General features: G+C 48.7%; 1 protein-coding gene across 2 annotated transcripts in view; it reads right to left on the bottom strand.

The window, feature by feature from the left end:
- The window catches only part of IFT43 (intraflagellar transport 43), an 81,855-nt gene extending 69,876 nt beyond the window's left edge, over positions 1-11,979 (bottom strand). Inside the window, exons 1-3 of one of the 2 annotated variants that reach the window (XM_032593425.1) lie at positions 11,694-11,758; positions 10,833-10,966; positions 10,478-10,570 (exon numbers count right to left, since the gene is read on the bottom strand). In XM_032593425.1, coding sequence (XP_032449316.1) covers positions 10,478-10,570; positions 10,833-10,925 — 186 coding nt within the window. In that variant the 5' untranslated portion in view covers positions 10,926-10,966; positions 11,694-11,758. Of the gene's footprint in view, positions 1-10,477; positions 10,571-10,832; positions 10,967-11,693 lie in introns of both variants that reach the window. The other variant, XM_030319627.1, reaches the window with a different exon arrangement.
- Positions 11,980-15,682: the final 3,703 nt, after the last annotated feature.

The following is a 15,682-nucleotide window of genomic DNA, read 5'->3' as shown; positions in this document are numbered from 1 at the left end:
TCGGCTCAGGTCATAATCTCACAGTCATAAGACCGAGCCCCACATCAGGGTCCATGCTGAGTGAGAAGCCTGCTTAAGATGTTCTCTCTCTCGCCCTCTCTCCTACTCAGGTGTGCGCTCTCTCTCTAACATAAAAGTTTAAAAAAAAAAAATGCCTATGGGCGCTGACCTCTCTTCTTCACCCCCTTAGCCAGGCTTTAGTCTGCTGTTCCCCACAGTAAGGTACATACGCCACCATAAGCAAGACAACTGGAGGTGGTCTGCTGATGTGCCTTCTAAAAACAGTCGTGCATTTTAATGTGAAACCTCAGACACCTCCGTACCGCTAAATCCAACAGACCCTGCTCCCGCCCTCCTAGTGGCATCAAGCACTCTCGACCCCTCCCTCCTTCTTGACACTCTCTTGCCTTGGCTTCTGGATGCCACATGCCTGTGTTTCCCCTCCCTTCACTGGTCCGTCCTCAATTTCCTTTTGCGAGACATTCTTTGGCTGTGTGTTCCTTCCACATGGATGTTCCCCAGGTTCTGTCCAAGGGCCTCTTCTCTTATTACACAGACTCTCCCTTACAGAGCTGGGCTTCCATTTACCACCTCAATACTAATGACTTCCAAATCTCCAGTTCCAGCTCAGGGCCCCGTCCCGAGCAGGTGTACCACACATCAAAGCTTCCTGGATGTCAGAGGCAGCTAGGGGTGTCAGAGGCATCTCAAGCTAACCTGCCCCTAAAGTGAATGCATCATCCCTCCCACACCCACTTCAGCTTCACTGGACAAGTGACTTACTGAGGACCTACAAAGTGACAGGCTCAGGTACTACTTCTGGAGCTTGCAATTAGTGAGGGACAAGGACCTAAATAATGACACAGTTACAAACTGTGGATAAGATGATAGAAAAAGTTAAAAAAAAAAAAAAAGCTAAAGACAATATAATAAAGGGAGGTAATTTAAATAAGAGGGTAATATTCTCATTTAAAAAGGAGTGATAGGGGCACCTGGGTGGCTCAGTCGGTTGAGCATCTGACTTCGGCTCAGGTCATGATTCTCACAGTCCATGGGTTCAAGCCCCGGGTAGGGCTCTATGCTGACAACTCAGAACCTGGAGCCTGCTTCAGATTATGTGTCTCCCTCTGTCTCTGCCCTTCCTCTACTTATGCTCTATCTCTCTCTGCCTCTCAAAAATGAATAAATGTTAAAAAAAATTTTAAAAAGGAGTGACATTCACATTGAACACAGTGGAAAAGAGAAGTCGGAGTCAGCCCAGCAAAGAGGAGGCATGAATATTCTAGGGACCCACTCCAGTCCAGTCCATTCTGTAGTATTCTAGGAAACTAGAATAAGTAGGGGACTTCTAGGCAAAGTGAAGCTCGTTCCATGGGACAACAAGCAGGTGGCAGGCGTGAAATGAATCTGCAGATGCAGGCAGGCACCAAATCACACAGGTTCAAGGTAAGGATTTAGGGTTTCTTTTAGCCTAAGTGCAAGGGGTGTCTAGTAAAGGGTCCCAAGTATGAAGTGAACGAGGCACCTCTGTATAAGCCCACTCTATCTGAACTGCAGGAGGGCAGAAGTACAAAAGATGAGTCCAGGGATAAGGTGGCTGCCACAGTTCAGGTAAGTTAACAGTGGCTTAAGCCATTTCGCCAATTGTTGATAATTTTTTTTCCCTAACAGAATGGCACTGATGGTCATAGATTTTGCTAAGTCTTTGCTCCGGGAACCTTGCCTGAATATGAGTCAATTCTCATTACAACAAAAGTATCATGATCGTGAAAATTTTCGCATACAAAAAAAAAAAAAAAAAAAAAGAAGATTTCCGAGCACATGCCAGTATTCTACTTATTTCAAACAGGAGTCACATCAAATTCTAATGTTACAACAGAATCTGAAGTCTTTTGAATTGGGTCGTAAGCAGATATGACCTGGGTTGTTAAATTACATGTATGTTCTTTAATGCAAATTAGGGATGCTGAGCTGAGGGTTGTCTTCCCTGAGGCTATGCAACAGTCATGCGTCACGGACACCAACTTGGCTTGTGTCACTGATTCCTGTACACATATTTTTATTAAGCATCTAGCATATTCTTGTCATAGCAGAGTTCTGAATACTTAGTCTCTTATTTTGTGAAATTAAAGGACATTTTCTAAATCCTAGCAGATGGCGACTAATTCAGTGTTACGTCCATTATGGACAGATTTCTCTCCAGGGTCGCTAGGATCTATGCTCAGAGGAATCCTCAGAGAAAGCTAAGAACTTTCAGGATATAAATGAAGGGTGAACGCTGTAAACTGCTGGACTATGAGGCGCCCCCTCATAAAGGATCAGCCTGGAGAGTTACAAGGCAGGGGTACTGCACCTGAGCACATCTCTGAGATTTTCCTGACCGGCCAACACAAACGCCTGCAGTGAAGTGTAATGGCTGCACGGAAGACGCATCAGTGAAAGGCTAGAAAAACATGGAAAGGTCAGTCTCACCTTCACAATATTACCAGTTACTTCAGTGTCGTATAAGAAACACTGGCCTCATATGGTTCTTTGTTAAAAAAGACGACGGGACGGGTTTGGGACGATCTGAAAACCATCTCTTTGCTGGCAAAAGTCCCTCCCAACCATTACTCCCTCGCTGGTAGGGTCAATGGCCGCACTAACAAAGCCAGCAGGCCACGCTCTCTCCCTCACCTCCAGGACTGGCACATGCTCATCCCTCTGCTTGGGAGTATTTTCTCCTCTGCCCCTTCCCTGGGCTAACATCTACTCACTCTTCCAAGTCTCAGCTCAGATGTGATTTTTCCCTAGACAACCGTTCTGGATGTCCTCAGGGCTCAAAGGGGCACAATGTAGGTATTCCTGTATTTTGCTGTGTTCACCCCTGCCTGGCACTTAATTCTCTGTAGCCCCCGGATCAAAGTTCTGAGAGGACAGGGAGCATGTCCGGTTTCTCACTGGGTTGCCAGCTCTAAGCACAATGCCTGGCACGTAGAAAATCCTCAGTCTAGTTTCACAAGTAAATGAATAAATGAATAGCTATTACTTTCTACTCCAAGGTCACTGGGGGTCACCAAGGTCACTCTTGCCCTCCGCACTTTCTACCCACATTTCTCCAGAATGACAGAATGATATACGTCAGCAATTAAAGATGATTCTTTGGAAAGACCGCCAACCTCTAGACAGAGGGTTGGGTTTTGAGAAGGAGATGGAAAGAGACTAGCGGATAACTGGTCTGTGGCACAGGCAGAAAGGCCACTAAAGGAGACCAATAAAATAGCTCTCAAGTGGCACCAAGAATTTTCATCAAAAGGCTCCTTCCTCATCCACATGTTTCTGGTCCTAAGGGCCAGTTAGTTTTGTGAAATATAAATATCTCCGTATCTTAAACAGAAATGCAATTGAAGATATATGGACAATACCTCCTAATTCTCATCTAACGTGGATGACAATAATGGCTGGCGTGTGCCAGGCACTAGGCCAAGAGCTTTGTATGTGCTCGTATTTAATCCTCCAACAACTGCTAACAGAGAACTACTACTGTTATCTCCATATGATCTATTGAGATGAGAAGCCAGGCTTAGGGCAGTAAGGAACTTGCCCAGGATATTCACCTCGTAATTGGCAGAGTGGGGATTAAAGACGAAATGATAATCCTGTCCACTTGTCAGGTTGTGCAGATCACGAGAACGACAGCTAACTTAGCGGGGCCCTGGGCTAAACTCTTTACACTTATTTCGAATTTAGCCCTGCCCACAGGTGTCTGAGAGAACCTTCGAGTGGCATTCAAGCACTATCTTTCACCCCGAGACCCGCAGGAAGTCAGCGAGAGCGGTTCCCTCTGGCTTTCCAGATAGCAAAATGAGTCACAAGTTATTAAAGTGTGTCGTGCGGGGACAATGAAAGAGCCTGAGCCAGCGCTGGAGGAGAATCTCAAGATGCTATTTCTAATGGCGGCCTCTACCCTCAGTTGACATTCCCTCCCACACAGTGGTGGCCCCAGGGATGGTGAGCGACGGGCATCGCCCACCCTGAGGGAGAGTTCAAAACCAAAGCATGCGAAGCATGACACAAACATGAAGTGTGGAAAACGCATTCCTCGCGAACGGTTCCCCGTCAAATTCCCCGCATCCCTCTTCGACGACGTTATCAGGAGCATCGTTCAACCCGGCCCATTGGAGCGCGCCTACGAAAAAGGCTGAAAAATGTGACCAATCAGGAAAGTTATTTTTGTGAGAAAGAAGAAAAATGTCACCAAAAAGGGTCAGGAGATAACCCTCCTGGGCTGAAAATAACTGCCCGGCTGGCAGAGCCGTCAGGGAACAGGCGGAGGACGAGAGACGTAATGCAGAGCGCTGAGGGAGCTCCACTGGAGTGAAGCGGCCGAGGGATGAGGAAATTGGCCTAATTTGGGAACATGAGCCCAACGGCATTGCTCAGATTCCTGCAAGAGAATCTGGCTAACTTTCAGTTCTGCGTCCTAGGAGGAACACTGAAGGGATGGGGGGTGGAGAGAAAGGGAACAGCTGTGACTCAAACATTTCTCCAGACAAGTGGATGAATAAGGGTCGTCAATCGAGAACCAACCCCCGCTCCAGAAGGATTCCCGGGGAGTAACCCAAAAGCCACTCTCTGCTGGGAGCTCTGTGCGCCGACCTGTCCCGCAGGTAGAAGAGGTCAGGTGGTGGAGAAGCACCTGGCTGGAGTCACAGAGACGAGACTAGAGTCGGAGATGAGCTGAATGACTCTGGACCAGTCACCCAACCTCTCAAAGTCTCAGTGTCTTCAAAGTAAGATGAGGTCAGTGGAGCACCCAGTTCAAGAGCTCCCGTGAGGCTTACGTAGGACATTGTGTGCAATTAACAGAGAGGTAGCAGCTGTTCCAATGCAAACCAAACTTATTAAAAGGACAATCTGCAAGCCAAAAGTTAAGCCGCAAAGAGGTCTAGACCCAAGTGAGAAGTGTTCATCCAAAAGACAGGCCAGCCCTGGGCAGGTTTTGCCCGAGATTACTTTCCGCCAACAGCATCGTCCGGTAATGTAACATCATGGTAGAGAGCGCCCTGGTCTTTTCTTGAAGGAGCTGTGTAAGAGCAGAATCATTTGAATCAACAGAAGGTGAAAGGTCAAACAGAGAAATCCAGTTCAATTCTCAGAGCTTCCCTGACAGGAGGAAGTTAGACACTGCAGGCAGGAAGATACTCACCATGGAATCATCTTCCAGTACAATTCTCAGCAACCGTAATTGTTCAGCACCCATACCAAATACCAAACCAATAGCAAACTGCCAGCTGAACTAGGCATCTACGATCCACACCTGATCTGTGACAGGTGGCCCCATAACCCCCAAAAAGAGAAGAGTGCAGTCATAAACTTTCTTGGTGCTTACTGTTTTTTGAGAGATTCCCGTGTGTCAGGTACTGGGCTAAGCACGTTATGTTCGTTACCTAATTTCGTCTAAAGCAGGAAGTAGAACTCTAACCAACTCCAAGCTAGTAAAACTTCACCAAGAGCTCATCTTCCAGGTGACTCAGTACAACGAGACAGTTGAAGTTCTTTGAAATTATCTGAAATTTCCAGAATGACTAAGCAAATAAAGAGACATTCCCTCTCCTCTCAGAGAGGGAGGAAGCATTTAACAACCTGGACTGCGCCACCGGGATCCTAGAGGCAGAAAGGCCCAAATGGTTACAGAGAAAATGGGCAGAAGGAAAAGACCCAGAAGAGCTGACAAAGGCAACTCAGGCAGGTATCCTGGAATTTCAGGGCATCCAATCTTCCACCGAACTCTACACAACTTTAAATTAGAAATCTGGAGAGGAATGTGGATTTGTCGTTGTTGTTACTAAAAATAATTCTTTCCTGTCATACCCAAATCTCTGAATAAAACCTCTGTATGAATTGTTTTTTGAAGAAATGATGACACATTGGTTGCAAATGGCCCACTCAACAGCCCTTCTCCTCTTCTCCCTAACTCCAAACCCCAGTGTTATGGCTGTGGCAACACGCCTGGTTGAAAAGTCCCTTGAAATTTACGGTGGTTTTTAAGAGCCAGTTCTGACCAATGAAACGTAACTAGAAGTCTACTTGGTGAGGTCTGTGGCTACTGTTTTCCTCATAAGAAGGAACAAACTTAGCTGGCATGCACCTTGAACTCTTCTACTATGGCCCCTCCTCCTACCTAGAATGCAGATCTGATGCCCGGGGAACCACCAGCCAGCTCGCAACCATAACAGTGAGAACAAGCCTCGAGCTGCAGGTGGCAGAGTCAGAAGCCAGGAGGCGCCGGGGTAATGCAGGATATTGCCCAGTGACTGCACCTGCCCTGTTCTGCCCTCCACTGGACTTCCTGCTTTGAGAAGACTCATGCCTGCTTGATTCAAAAACTGGGGTCAAGTTTCTGATCCATGTAGCCGAATTCAATACTGAGAGATACACAAGGGTACCTGAAAATCAATCCGTCCTGAAAGACCAGGAGTTTTAAACTTCAATGGAAGTAGCACACGGCAGACGAAACGTGAGTAAATCTGAGCAGGTGTATGAAAGGAAGGAGTGGCAAACTGGACAAGGGAGGCCGCATGTAAGCAAGCACCGGTATGTAAGCAAGCTCCGGCCAGCTGTCGCCATGGGGGGACGCCGGCCCAGCACTCCCACTGTGCCAGAACTTCTGATTTTAAAGAGAAGCCCAGAATCTGGATTTTCACGTGAAGTTTCCTAACTCATAAACAACCAAATGAAAACATTTTAAACTCTGTGCGGATCAAACAAGACATGACTGTATGCCACATTCAACCCAAAGGCTCCCAGGTTTTAATCTTAATAGAGGGGGTTAAGGCAAAATAAAAAGAACATCCAAGTTCTAGAGAGATAATAATGATTAGTAACAAACTGCGAGCCATGTGCCAGATTGTGTGAAGGGCTTACATCTATTATCTCATGTTTTCTTTTCAGCCGCCCTGTGGAGGATGTGAAATGATTATCCCCGGCTTATCGATGAGGGAACTGAGGCTGAAAGAGGTTAAATAACTTGCCCGGAGTCCTAGGCTTCATGGGTGGCCGAGCCAGGATTTCAACCCAGGCCCGTATGACCCTGAGGCGGCGCTCTTCCCCACTCTTCCTAAGGCATGCCCACACACCCAGGAAGCACAAACACTGCTTTGGATCACTACTAGTTTACCTGTGGATAAATCAGTCAGAGCCCTCGAAGGGACTTCCAAGTCAGTTTGACAAGAGACCCAGGCTCACATCCTCCTACGTCGCTGTCCTTTAATAGAAAGGGCAAAGCACTGGCCAGTGCCCGTCTATTTGCTAGTTTACCAAGCGAGCGCACGTGTGCATAGTGCTGTTCAGTTTACCAAAGCACTGTTGAATGCATCCCTCTCGTAATCCCCGCAGCAACCTGGTGGTATTGTTGCCACCACCTGCCAGATAATGAAATGGGAGATTAGAGAGAGGAGTGGACTTGTTCGAGATCCAGGCCATTAGCAGAGCCGGGTCTCAGGCTCTGGTCTGTCCAAGCCGTGTGTTCTCTCTACTCTAGCAAGTTGCGCCTCTTCTTCCTCCACCAGAGCGTCCAACTCCACCACCCTGCTTCGAAATCATCATTCCTACTTAACTCTACAGGAACTGCAGCTGTCTGACCGCCCCCAGGTACCATTAAGTACGTTTTCATGGATAGCTCCATCCTAGAATATAGTCAGCGAGAGGGCAAAGAAAAATATATCAAGTCATACACTCTGAATCGGAATGTAAATGGGCACACACACAAGTCTCGGGATCTAATTTTAGAAAGAAACAGCCAAAATGTCCCACACAGCACAGTGAGCATCTGGCCCGGAGGGAGGCTGCCCACATGGCCTTAAACCTCAGTCAGCCCAGGGAGACCAGGAATGCTGCATTTCTGATGCGCATGTCACAGCCAGGCACCGGTTGGGTGAAGAACAGAATGACTTTTCATCACGTTCTCCCAGAAAAATGCTAAGGCCCAGAGGTAGGTATCCCTGGGGAAATCAGTAGGTATTCCAGAGAGGCTGAAACCCTGAAAAGTTCATCCCAGTCTGCAACTTTGAAGTTAGGTACTCACAGGACTGACTCTCACCTGGGAGCCAAGGGGAAGGCAATGGGCGGGTGAATGACGCCTACCGACCCCAGCCTAGAAGCTGATTTGGTGTGGGGGTGACACAGAGCCTCAAGGCTGTCAGGTCATTCCAGGACATCCTTCCTGGCCCACCACCTAACCATGATGGGCGGCTAGAATCCCCTTCACAGTTAAGTAGTTAAGCAGACGTGTGATTAGTCCTTCTGGCTGCCAGTGATCACGGGAATAGAAGTTCCATGATGGCAGGAGATTCTGTCCCTTTTGATATGCCAACCCTCTAAAATGGTACCTGGCACACAGTAAACTTCAATAAATATTTGTTGGACAAAGGAATAAATGATTTGCTGTTGAGATGCATCCTTCTAGACCCACAGTCTAAAGCGGCCAGAGGCCAAGAGGAGACTTCCATTAACCTAGTCACGTGCTTCAACAGTTCTCTTTAAAGACATCCACGACTGCAGTTCGAGTCGCAGTATGGACCGCAGTTCCATACCCAGTGTTGGGTATATGTGTTCTCTCACCGTCTTCCTAGATTCTACCACCGCTCCCCTGAGCTGTGCTTCCAGTGCGCCACCCCAACCCCCACCCTGCAACCCCCACCCTGCAACACTCCTTCTCAGCTTCTAAGGGCCCCATCGCACACGGTGTACTTCACCCCGAGTCTTTGCACTGTCAACTGCATGCCTGTTCCACGCTGGGCACTGTGATCAACAAAGGGGTACAATGGTAAAGCACAACCTGACTTCCAAAAGCTCACATCTTGTGAGGGAGCCAGGCAGGTAAACAATTAGAATACAACATAAGAAGTGCCATAATGTAGGTGCTGTGGCCAAAGTCACAAACTGACAACCCTCAGGCCCAATCTGGTCCATATGATGAGTTGTCATAATTGGTTGCTAACCTGTAAAAATGTGTTGCTTTCTCACCACATTTTAGATGGCCAGCATCTCTTGGAAAATCAGAGGATCCGGCAATACCGGGTATTCTCCAGTATCACTAGCTTTCACTAGGCAGTGGTTACCTCTTTACAGGGGACATGTGCCACACACAGCCACCACCCCCCCTTCCCACAACCCCTTCCCACCCTCTCTGTACTGCTCCAGGCAATGAGGCCAAGGGTTGGCTACCACTTTTCTGTGCCGGCATGACTGTTACCTTCAAGTAATAATTATTGGTACCCACATTTCTATAGTAAGTGAGAAAGGGAAAGATAAACTGAAAGGGCCATGTACAGAAATGCTGGAGAACTTGCTTCCTAGAAGGGTGAAGAACATCCCAACATATGTGATATGTAAGTACCTGTGTCTGTGTCTTGTCCCCAGCGTGCTTTGCTCACGCACCTGCCGAGCCCATTATAACGGCTTTGCGGCGTAGATCCCTTCATCTATTTTATACCTGCTAGGGCCAACGAGCTGGGTAACTGAGAAGCCAGGTTTCCTGCTGCTTGGGAACTGTCTCGTGGGGCAAACAGATCCATAAAAAGAAAATGAGCACACGATGTGAGAACATATACACGTTCTATAATAGGTACCACGGGCACCAAGAAGAAGGAACCCTAAGATGGCCTGGAGGAGTTAGGAAGAACTGACAGAGGGATTACCCTGAAACTGACTCTTGAAAAGGGCAAAGTTTGCTCAAATGAACAGAGGAAAAGTGCAAAGGGGCTCTGCGTAAACTTCCAAAAATAGCGCCCTGGCACTAAGTGTTGCTCATCAGGATTACCCACCCTCCACAGAGCAGCTGGATAAATTCCCACAATTCCAGGGCACTCGGAGAAGTTTCCAGGAAAGTAAGGCCAGTACTAATCCCCTTCCTGCCTGAAAACTGTAGAAACTGCAGGTCACCGCTGAGAGCAAACGTCCAGTTGTGTAATCCAACCTTACGTCACCAGCATGCCTCACTGACATTTATTCGGTAGAAATAAAAACCTGGATTTCTCCGGGATTTTCAGACTTCCCAGTTACCCCTGCCTCAGCAAGCTGAAGAACATTCTCCACTGAGAATATATAGCAATGCAGAAACTACTCTGGCATCAAAGAAAAACGCTCTTCTGTCATTTCTTGCAAATAGGACAAATGCCAAGGAAGGGAATCCCCAAATCAAGACAGGAGGAAGGGCTGGTGTTAACGAGAAGCCATATGGAATACCAAATCCTTGCTGATTAAGTAATTACTAACTCTGGGGCACCTGGTGGCTCAATCCGTTAAGCGACCGACTCTTGATTCCGGCTCAGGTCATGATCTCACGGTTCGTGCTATTAGCACAGAGCCCGCTTGGGATTCTCTCTTTCTCTCTCTCTTTCTCTCTCTCTCATTCTCTCTCTCTCTCAAAATAAATAAACTTGCAAAAAAAAAAAAAAGCAATTACTAACCCTTGGCATTTTTTTGTAACACCCACCTCTCCAGTCAGAATCGAAGAGGAGTTCTTGTTACTGAGATGACTGTCCACTTGAGCTGACTCCTGCTGAGCTCGGCGACCCATCTTGGGCCCCTGTAAGGAGAGATGGGGAGCGCTGCTGACCCAAACATCTTCGAGCCACTATGAGGACAAGAATTCTGGGAAGGTAAGCAAGGACATGATGTATGAAGACGTGGTGGAGGATGGGATTTGAGTAACTTGAATATATTTCTCAAAAATGCTCCAAACCCTGAAAACAAAGCACCTGACATCATTTCTATTTAATAGGAAAATATGAAATTCCCGGATTAACGATCACAAGTTTCTCTTTTTAACTACCAGAGATCTTTCCTACCCAAAGAAATGCAGCTAGACTTTCCTCTAGAAGGAACAGAGATCTCATGTCAGGCACTGGATTAAATACTTCCCATGCGTTATTCCATTTCATCTTCACTGCAGCACTTTGAAGTAGATATCAACGTCTCCATTCTAGAGATAAGGAAACCGAGGTTCGGGAGGGTTCACTTGTATTAATTAAAAAATAATTTTATTATAATTGACACACAATGTTCACCTTTTTTTTTTTTTTTTTTTTTTTAACCCAGTAAGCAGCTTCATACTCCATTTGACCTCTGGACCCCCAGCTCCTAGCCATTCCTCCGTGTTAGAAATCCGAGTCTTGATTTCCTAAATCATAAAACTGAAGTAACTCCCACCTCCTCGTGGGAACTCCGGTCAAGAAAAGGCCACTCCAGCCTGCCTGCCTTCTTTTCACGCGTTAAAACACTGTGGTTTTTACATGAACTTCTGGCAGGTGAAGTCCCACGGAAAAAGCCCTAGGGTAGGTGCAAGTGCGACCCTGACCAGGATCTCCCCCCCACCACCCCGCCCCAATCACCCTTCAGATATGTCCTTTCTAGGGGAGTTAGCACTCGGGGCTCCAGAAAGCGCAGACTGGCTGGGAAATTTCCCACCGGTTCCGGAGGCCTGCAGGCGCAGGATCTGTTTTCTGCTTTTGGAGAATTTTAAAGAAAGCACACCCCAGGCCGGGGGCGGGGCAGCTGAGGCCGCCTCTTCCTCGGCCTCACCCCGGCGCGGCTCTGGGCCCGGCCGCTGGGGACAGGCCAGGCCGAGGCGCCTCAGGGACGCCGAGCCGGCTAGGTCGCTCCTCCCCACCCGCCAAATCCTAGCCCCAAATCCCCAAGTCAATCCTCACGGAGGTGGCCGAGCCGCGGCGTCGCTCCTCGCCTAAGTCCAGCACGTCCTCCATCTCCGCGGCCGCCTGACGTCACTTCCTGGAAACCAAGCGGCCCAGTCGCGTCCCTGACGATGGCCCCGCCCCTTCATCTCAATATTTAAAGGATCCGTGGCATCATTCCTGGATTCCGTGTGCCCCCTTTGAATTTAAACCAAAACTTCCCAAAACTTCCTCGCTTGACAGTTCTGGAGGAAACCTCCAGATATTAAATCCCGCTAAGGCTGCTCCTGTGGGACAGTGAAAAAATGTTAGTCTTTAGGAACTGTCTACACTTGTAGATCTGTTTAAATATTATTTAGTGCAGGGTTGTCCGGGTGGCCTAGTCGGTTGAGCGTCCGACTTTGGCTCAGGCCCTTTTTCTCACGGTTTGTGAGTTCGAGGTCTGCATCGGGCTCTGCGCTGACAGCCTGGAGCCTGCTTTGGATTTTGTGTCTCCCTCTCCCTCTGCCCCTCCCCCACTTGTGCTCTGTCTCAAAAAGAAACATTAAAAATTTTTTTTAATTTAAATATTAAGTGCAAAGCATTAGCTAATAGTAGTAATTAAATTGATCCTTCCTATTTAGCTTCCTATATAGCCCTTGCAATGTACAAACGCCCTTCACAGTTATTAGCTCACATGAAAGGCATAATAACCGTATGTGGAAAAACAAGATGAGTTGTATTGTTTCCATTGGACAGTAAAGAAAACAGGCTTACAGGTGGGGGAGTGGGTGGGGGTGTCAGGTGCAAATAAATAGTTTCTAATAGAAAATGCAATATATATAATCTCTGCCTTCAAGAACTTTACAAAGAGGGTGAACGAAGATGTCAAATACCTTAGTAGTAATGACATTCAAAAGCATAAGTAATCTCTCCAACAGCCCCACAAAGTGAGCACCAGTGATATCTGCATTCAACAATTGAGGATAGATACTAAGGTGCAAAGATGTGGCTTGAGGGAAATCATCTGAGTGCTAAGCAGCAGAGCCAGTTCCTTTTTTTTTTTTTTTAAGTTTATTTACTTATTTTGAGACAGCGACAAAGAGTGCACATGTGGGAGGGGCAGAGAGAGGGAGAGACAGAATCCCAAGCAGGCCACATGCTGTCAGCACAAAGCCCAACGATGTGGGGTCAAACTCACAAACCATGAGATATCAAGAGTCCAAGAGTCGGAGGCTTAACCAACTGAGCCACCCAGGTGCCCCCGCCAGGTGCCTTTGTGATACCAGATCTTACAAGAGTACTTTTCTTCTGCACATATTACCGGGTACCAGCCATTCTCCTAGGCTAACCGAGGAAGATATCCCTCCAATTCCCAGCCTAATGGGGCAAGCAAGTTGAGTCTTCATTGATTCTTCATGTAAGATCCCCAAGCCAACACCGCTGGCCAGGTCCCTGGTCCTGATCAGCTGGAACCCCCAGAGAGATGGTCTCATGGTCCTGAAAGTGAGCAAGAGCCCCGATATCATGCTGGGCATAAGGTCAAGATGACCACTGCTAAAACGTGAGGACTTGAGAGTGGAAGTGGCACCCCCTAAAAGTGGATTGCAAGCATTTCTTCAATACCCAATAAATTACTCAATTCAACCGGTCATCCACACATGTTTACTGGGTAGGGCCGTGTGTTCACATGCCTTGTGACAGCAACAGCACTGCTTGGATGTCAGAAGATTTGAGGTCTTATCCTGGCTCTGCTGATAACTACCTGTGTGGCCAGGCAGAGCCCTCTGGACCTGTCTCCTCCCTTGTAATTGCTCTTAGAGATTACCCTAAGATCTGATTCTCAATGAAAATACCCTGTTAGATTTTAACCTGAAGAAACATCCATTGCCAAAATCTGAGACAGATGAAATATAGGCTCCGATGAATCCTTTGGTTTCTTCTTCCTTGGTACCAGATGAGGAAGAAGGGCTTATTCTTTGGATTTTTCCAAAATCCATAACCTACTTCCCTGCTTTGTGTGAGCTCATAGCTACACTGCCACCACCTTAAAGCCAGTTTTCAAACCTTTGCTCTCACTTCTTCCTTGCCTTGCTGAAAGCAAAAGGTGCCTGGTGCTCACTCTGGGCAGAAAGAAGCTCTAGAATGGTGGCTTCCAGACCTTGCTGAGCACCTCAATCACCTGTGAGGTTTATTATACTACTCTTTTTTTTTTTTTTTTTTTTTTTAGTTTATTTATTTTGAGAGAGAGAGAGAGAGAGAGCAGAGGAGGGGAAGAGAGAGAGGGAGAGCGAGAAAATCCCAAGCAGGTCCCGAGCTGTCAGCAGAGCAGGACACGGGGCTCGAACCCATGAACCCATGAGATCATGACCTTAGCCGAAACCAAGAGTCGGACGCTCCACCTACTGAGCCACCCAGGCGCCCCACCTGTGAGGTTTATTAAAAACACATGTGCCAGGGCCCCACCCCCGGAGGGTGATTTGGTAGAGGTGGAGTCCAGAAGGATATAATTTTAATTTTCCTCCCATCTTGCAAGTGTTTGCTTAAAGGCCTCAGTAACACAGCAACAAGCTGTGTTGCTGTCACCCTATTTCAAGTTTCAGCAGTCCCAACCCAGGCACTCCATATTCTACCTCCCTGCTTTATTTTCTGCCATGGCACTTCTCTTTTATCATAATACATAAATTACTTGGTTTATGGCCTTTCCCATGCACCTACCCACGCCCTGTGTAAGTTCCATTAAGGGCAAGGGCTTTGTTTATTAGTTTGTTTTGTTCACTGCTGCGTCCACAGAGCCTAGAACAGGGCCCGGCACACAGTGAATGTCATAAATATTTCTCGAATGATGGCTGAATTTCAGAGGCAGTATTGCATGGGACGTGCATAGACTCTGGCAAGAGACTTCCTGCCTCCACATCTCAGGGTTGGCACCTACTGGCTATATACTGTAGGTAAATTACTTTTAAGCTTTCTACACCTAGATTTCCTCTTGTTACTCAAATGACAATGCCTACCCAAACTAGAGGGGCTGAGTTAACTATCACCTCCGCCACCCATAAGCGTGTGGCCTTTAAAAAAAAAAAATTGCTCTGTGCCTCAGTTTCCTCAACAGTAGCCTGTCCAGTTTCCTCAACAGAAGACTGGAATTCTGTGAACATCCCAGCGGCCTAGGAGCCAGGAGCAGGGAACTGACCTCACAGGAAGGGTCCAGGAAGGCTGGGTGAGGTGGGGTGGGGTGGCTGGAAGCAGCACTGATTCCCAGGAGTGATCGGGAGGCTGTGTTACTGGGAAGCAACACGCCTTGCCTTCTCTGAGCTTCTCGTGGGAAAAGACCCAGAAGCTTAGTTGGAGAAGAGGAACGAGAGCGCGAGCGGAGGGAAAACTTCCCCTCACCCATCTGGGAAATGGGCTGGGGCCAACTGCTGACTTTGCGCTCGCTGGCGCGGCTCCCTGCGGAACCCTCGGCGGGGAGGGAGGCTGCGAACATCTGGAGGACATTTCTGCGAGAGCGGCTGCCGAACGGGGCCCGGGGAAGAGAGAGGTGCACTTGTGCGCACGTCGGGCCGAGAGGGAGGCGGTCCCCGCAGGTTCCGGTCCCGCGGCCCTCGCCCTCCCCCGCGGCCCCTTTTCTCCAGCCACCCCCCTCCAGGCCCACCCCCACCCCCGCCCCAGCCCTGCCCGCCGTCCGGGCCCCGGCCCGCCGCGCTCCTTCACTGGCGGCCTCGCCTCGCCAGAGGGCACCCTCGATCTGCCGGAAAACGCCACCATTTTCAATGGCCCTGGAGCATCTCCAAGCTTCAGCCCGCCGCCCGACTCCAGGCTTGTCAGTGAAGAATCGGGGCCAGGATCGCCGCGGAGCTGAGCCCACCTCCAACCCCGCTCCCCGGCCGGGCGTCGCCCCCCACCCCCGAGGGTGGGCACGGCCGCCCCAGAGCCGGCCCCGCGCGCGCCCCTGCCCCAGTCCCTGCCCCTGCCCCTTGTCCCGCCGGGCGCGGGGGCGGCCCGGGGGCCGGGGGGCCCGGGCCGGA

This window comes from Lynx canadensis, chromosome B3 (assembly GCF_007474595.2).
Source record: "Lynx canadensis isolate LIC74 chromosome B3, mLynCan4.pri.v2, whole genome shotgun sequence".
NCBI classification, from domain to species: domain Eukaryota; kingdom Metazoa; phylum Chordata; class Mammalia; order Carnivora; family Felidae; genus Lynx; species Lynx canadensis.
Note: the sequence above shows the minus strand (reverse complement) of the source record. Positions and strands in the feature narration are given on the sequence as shown.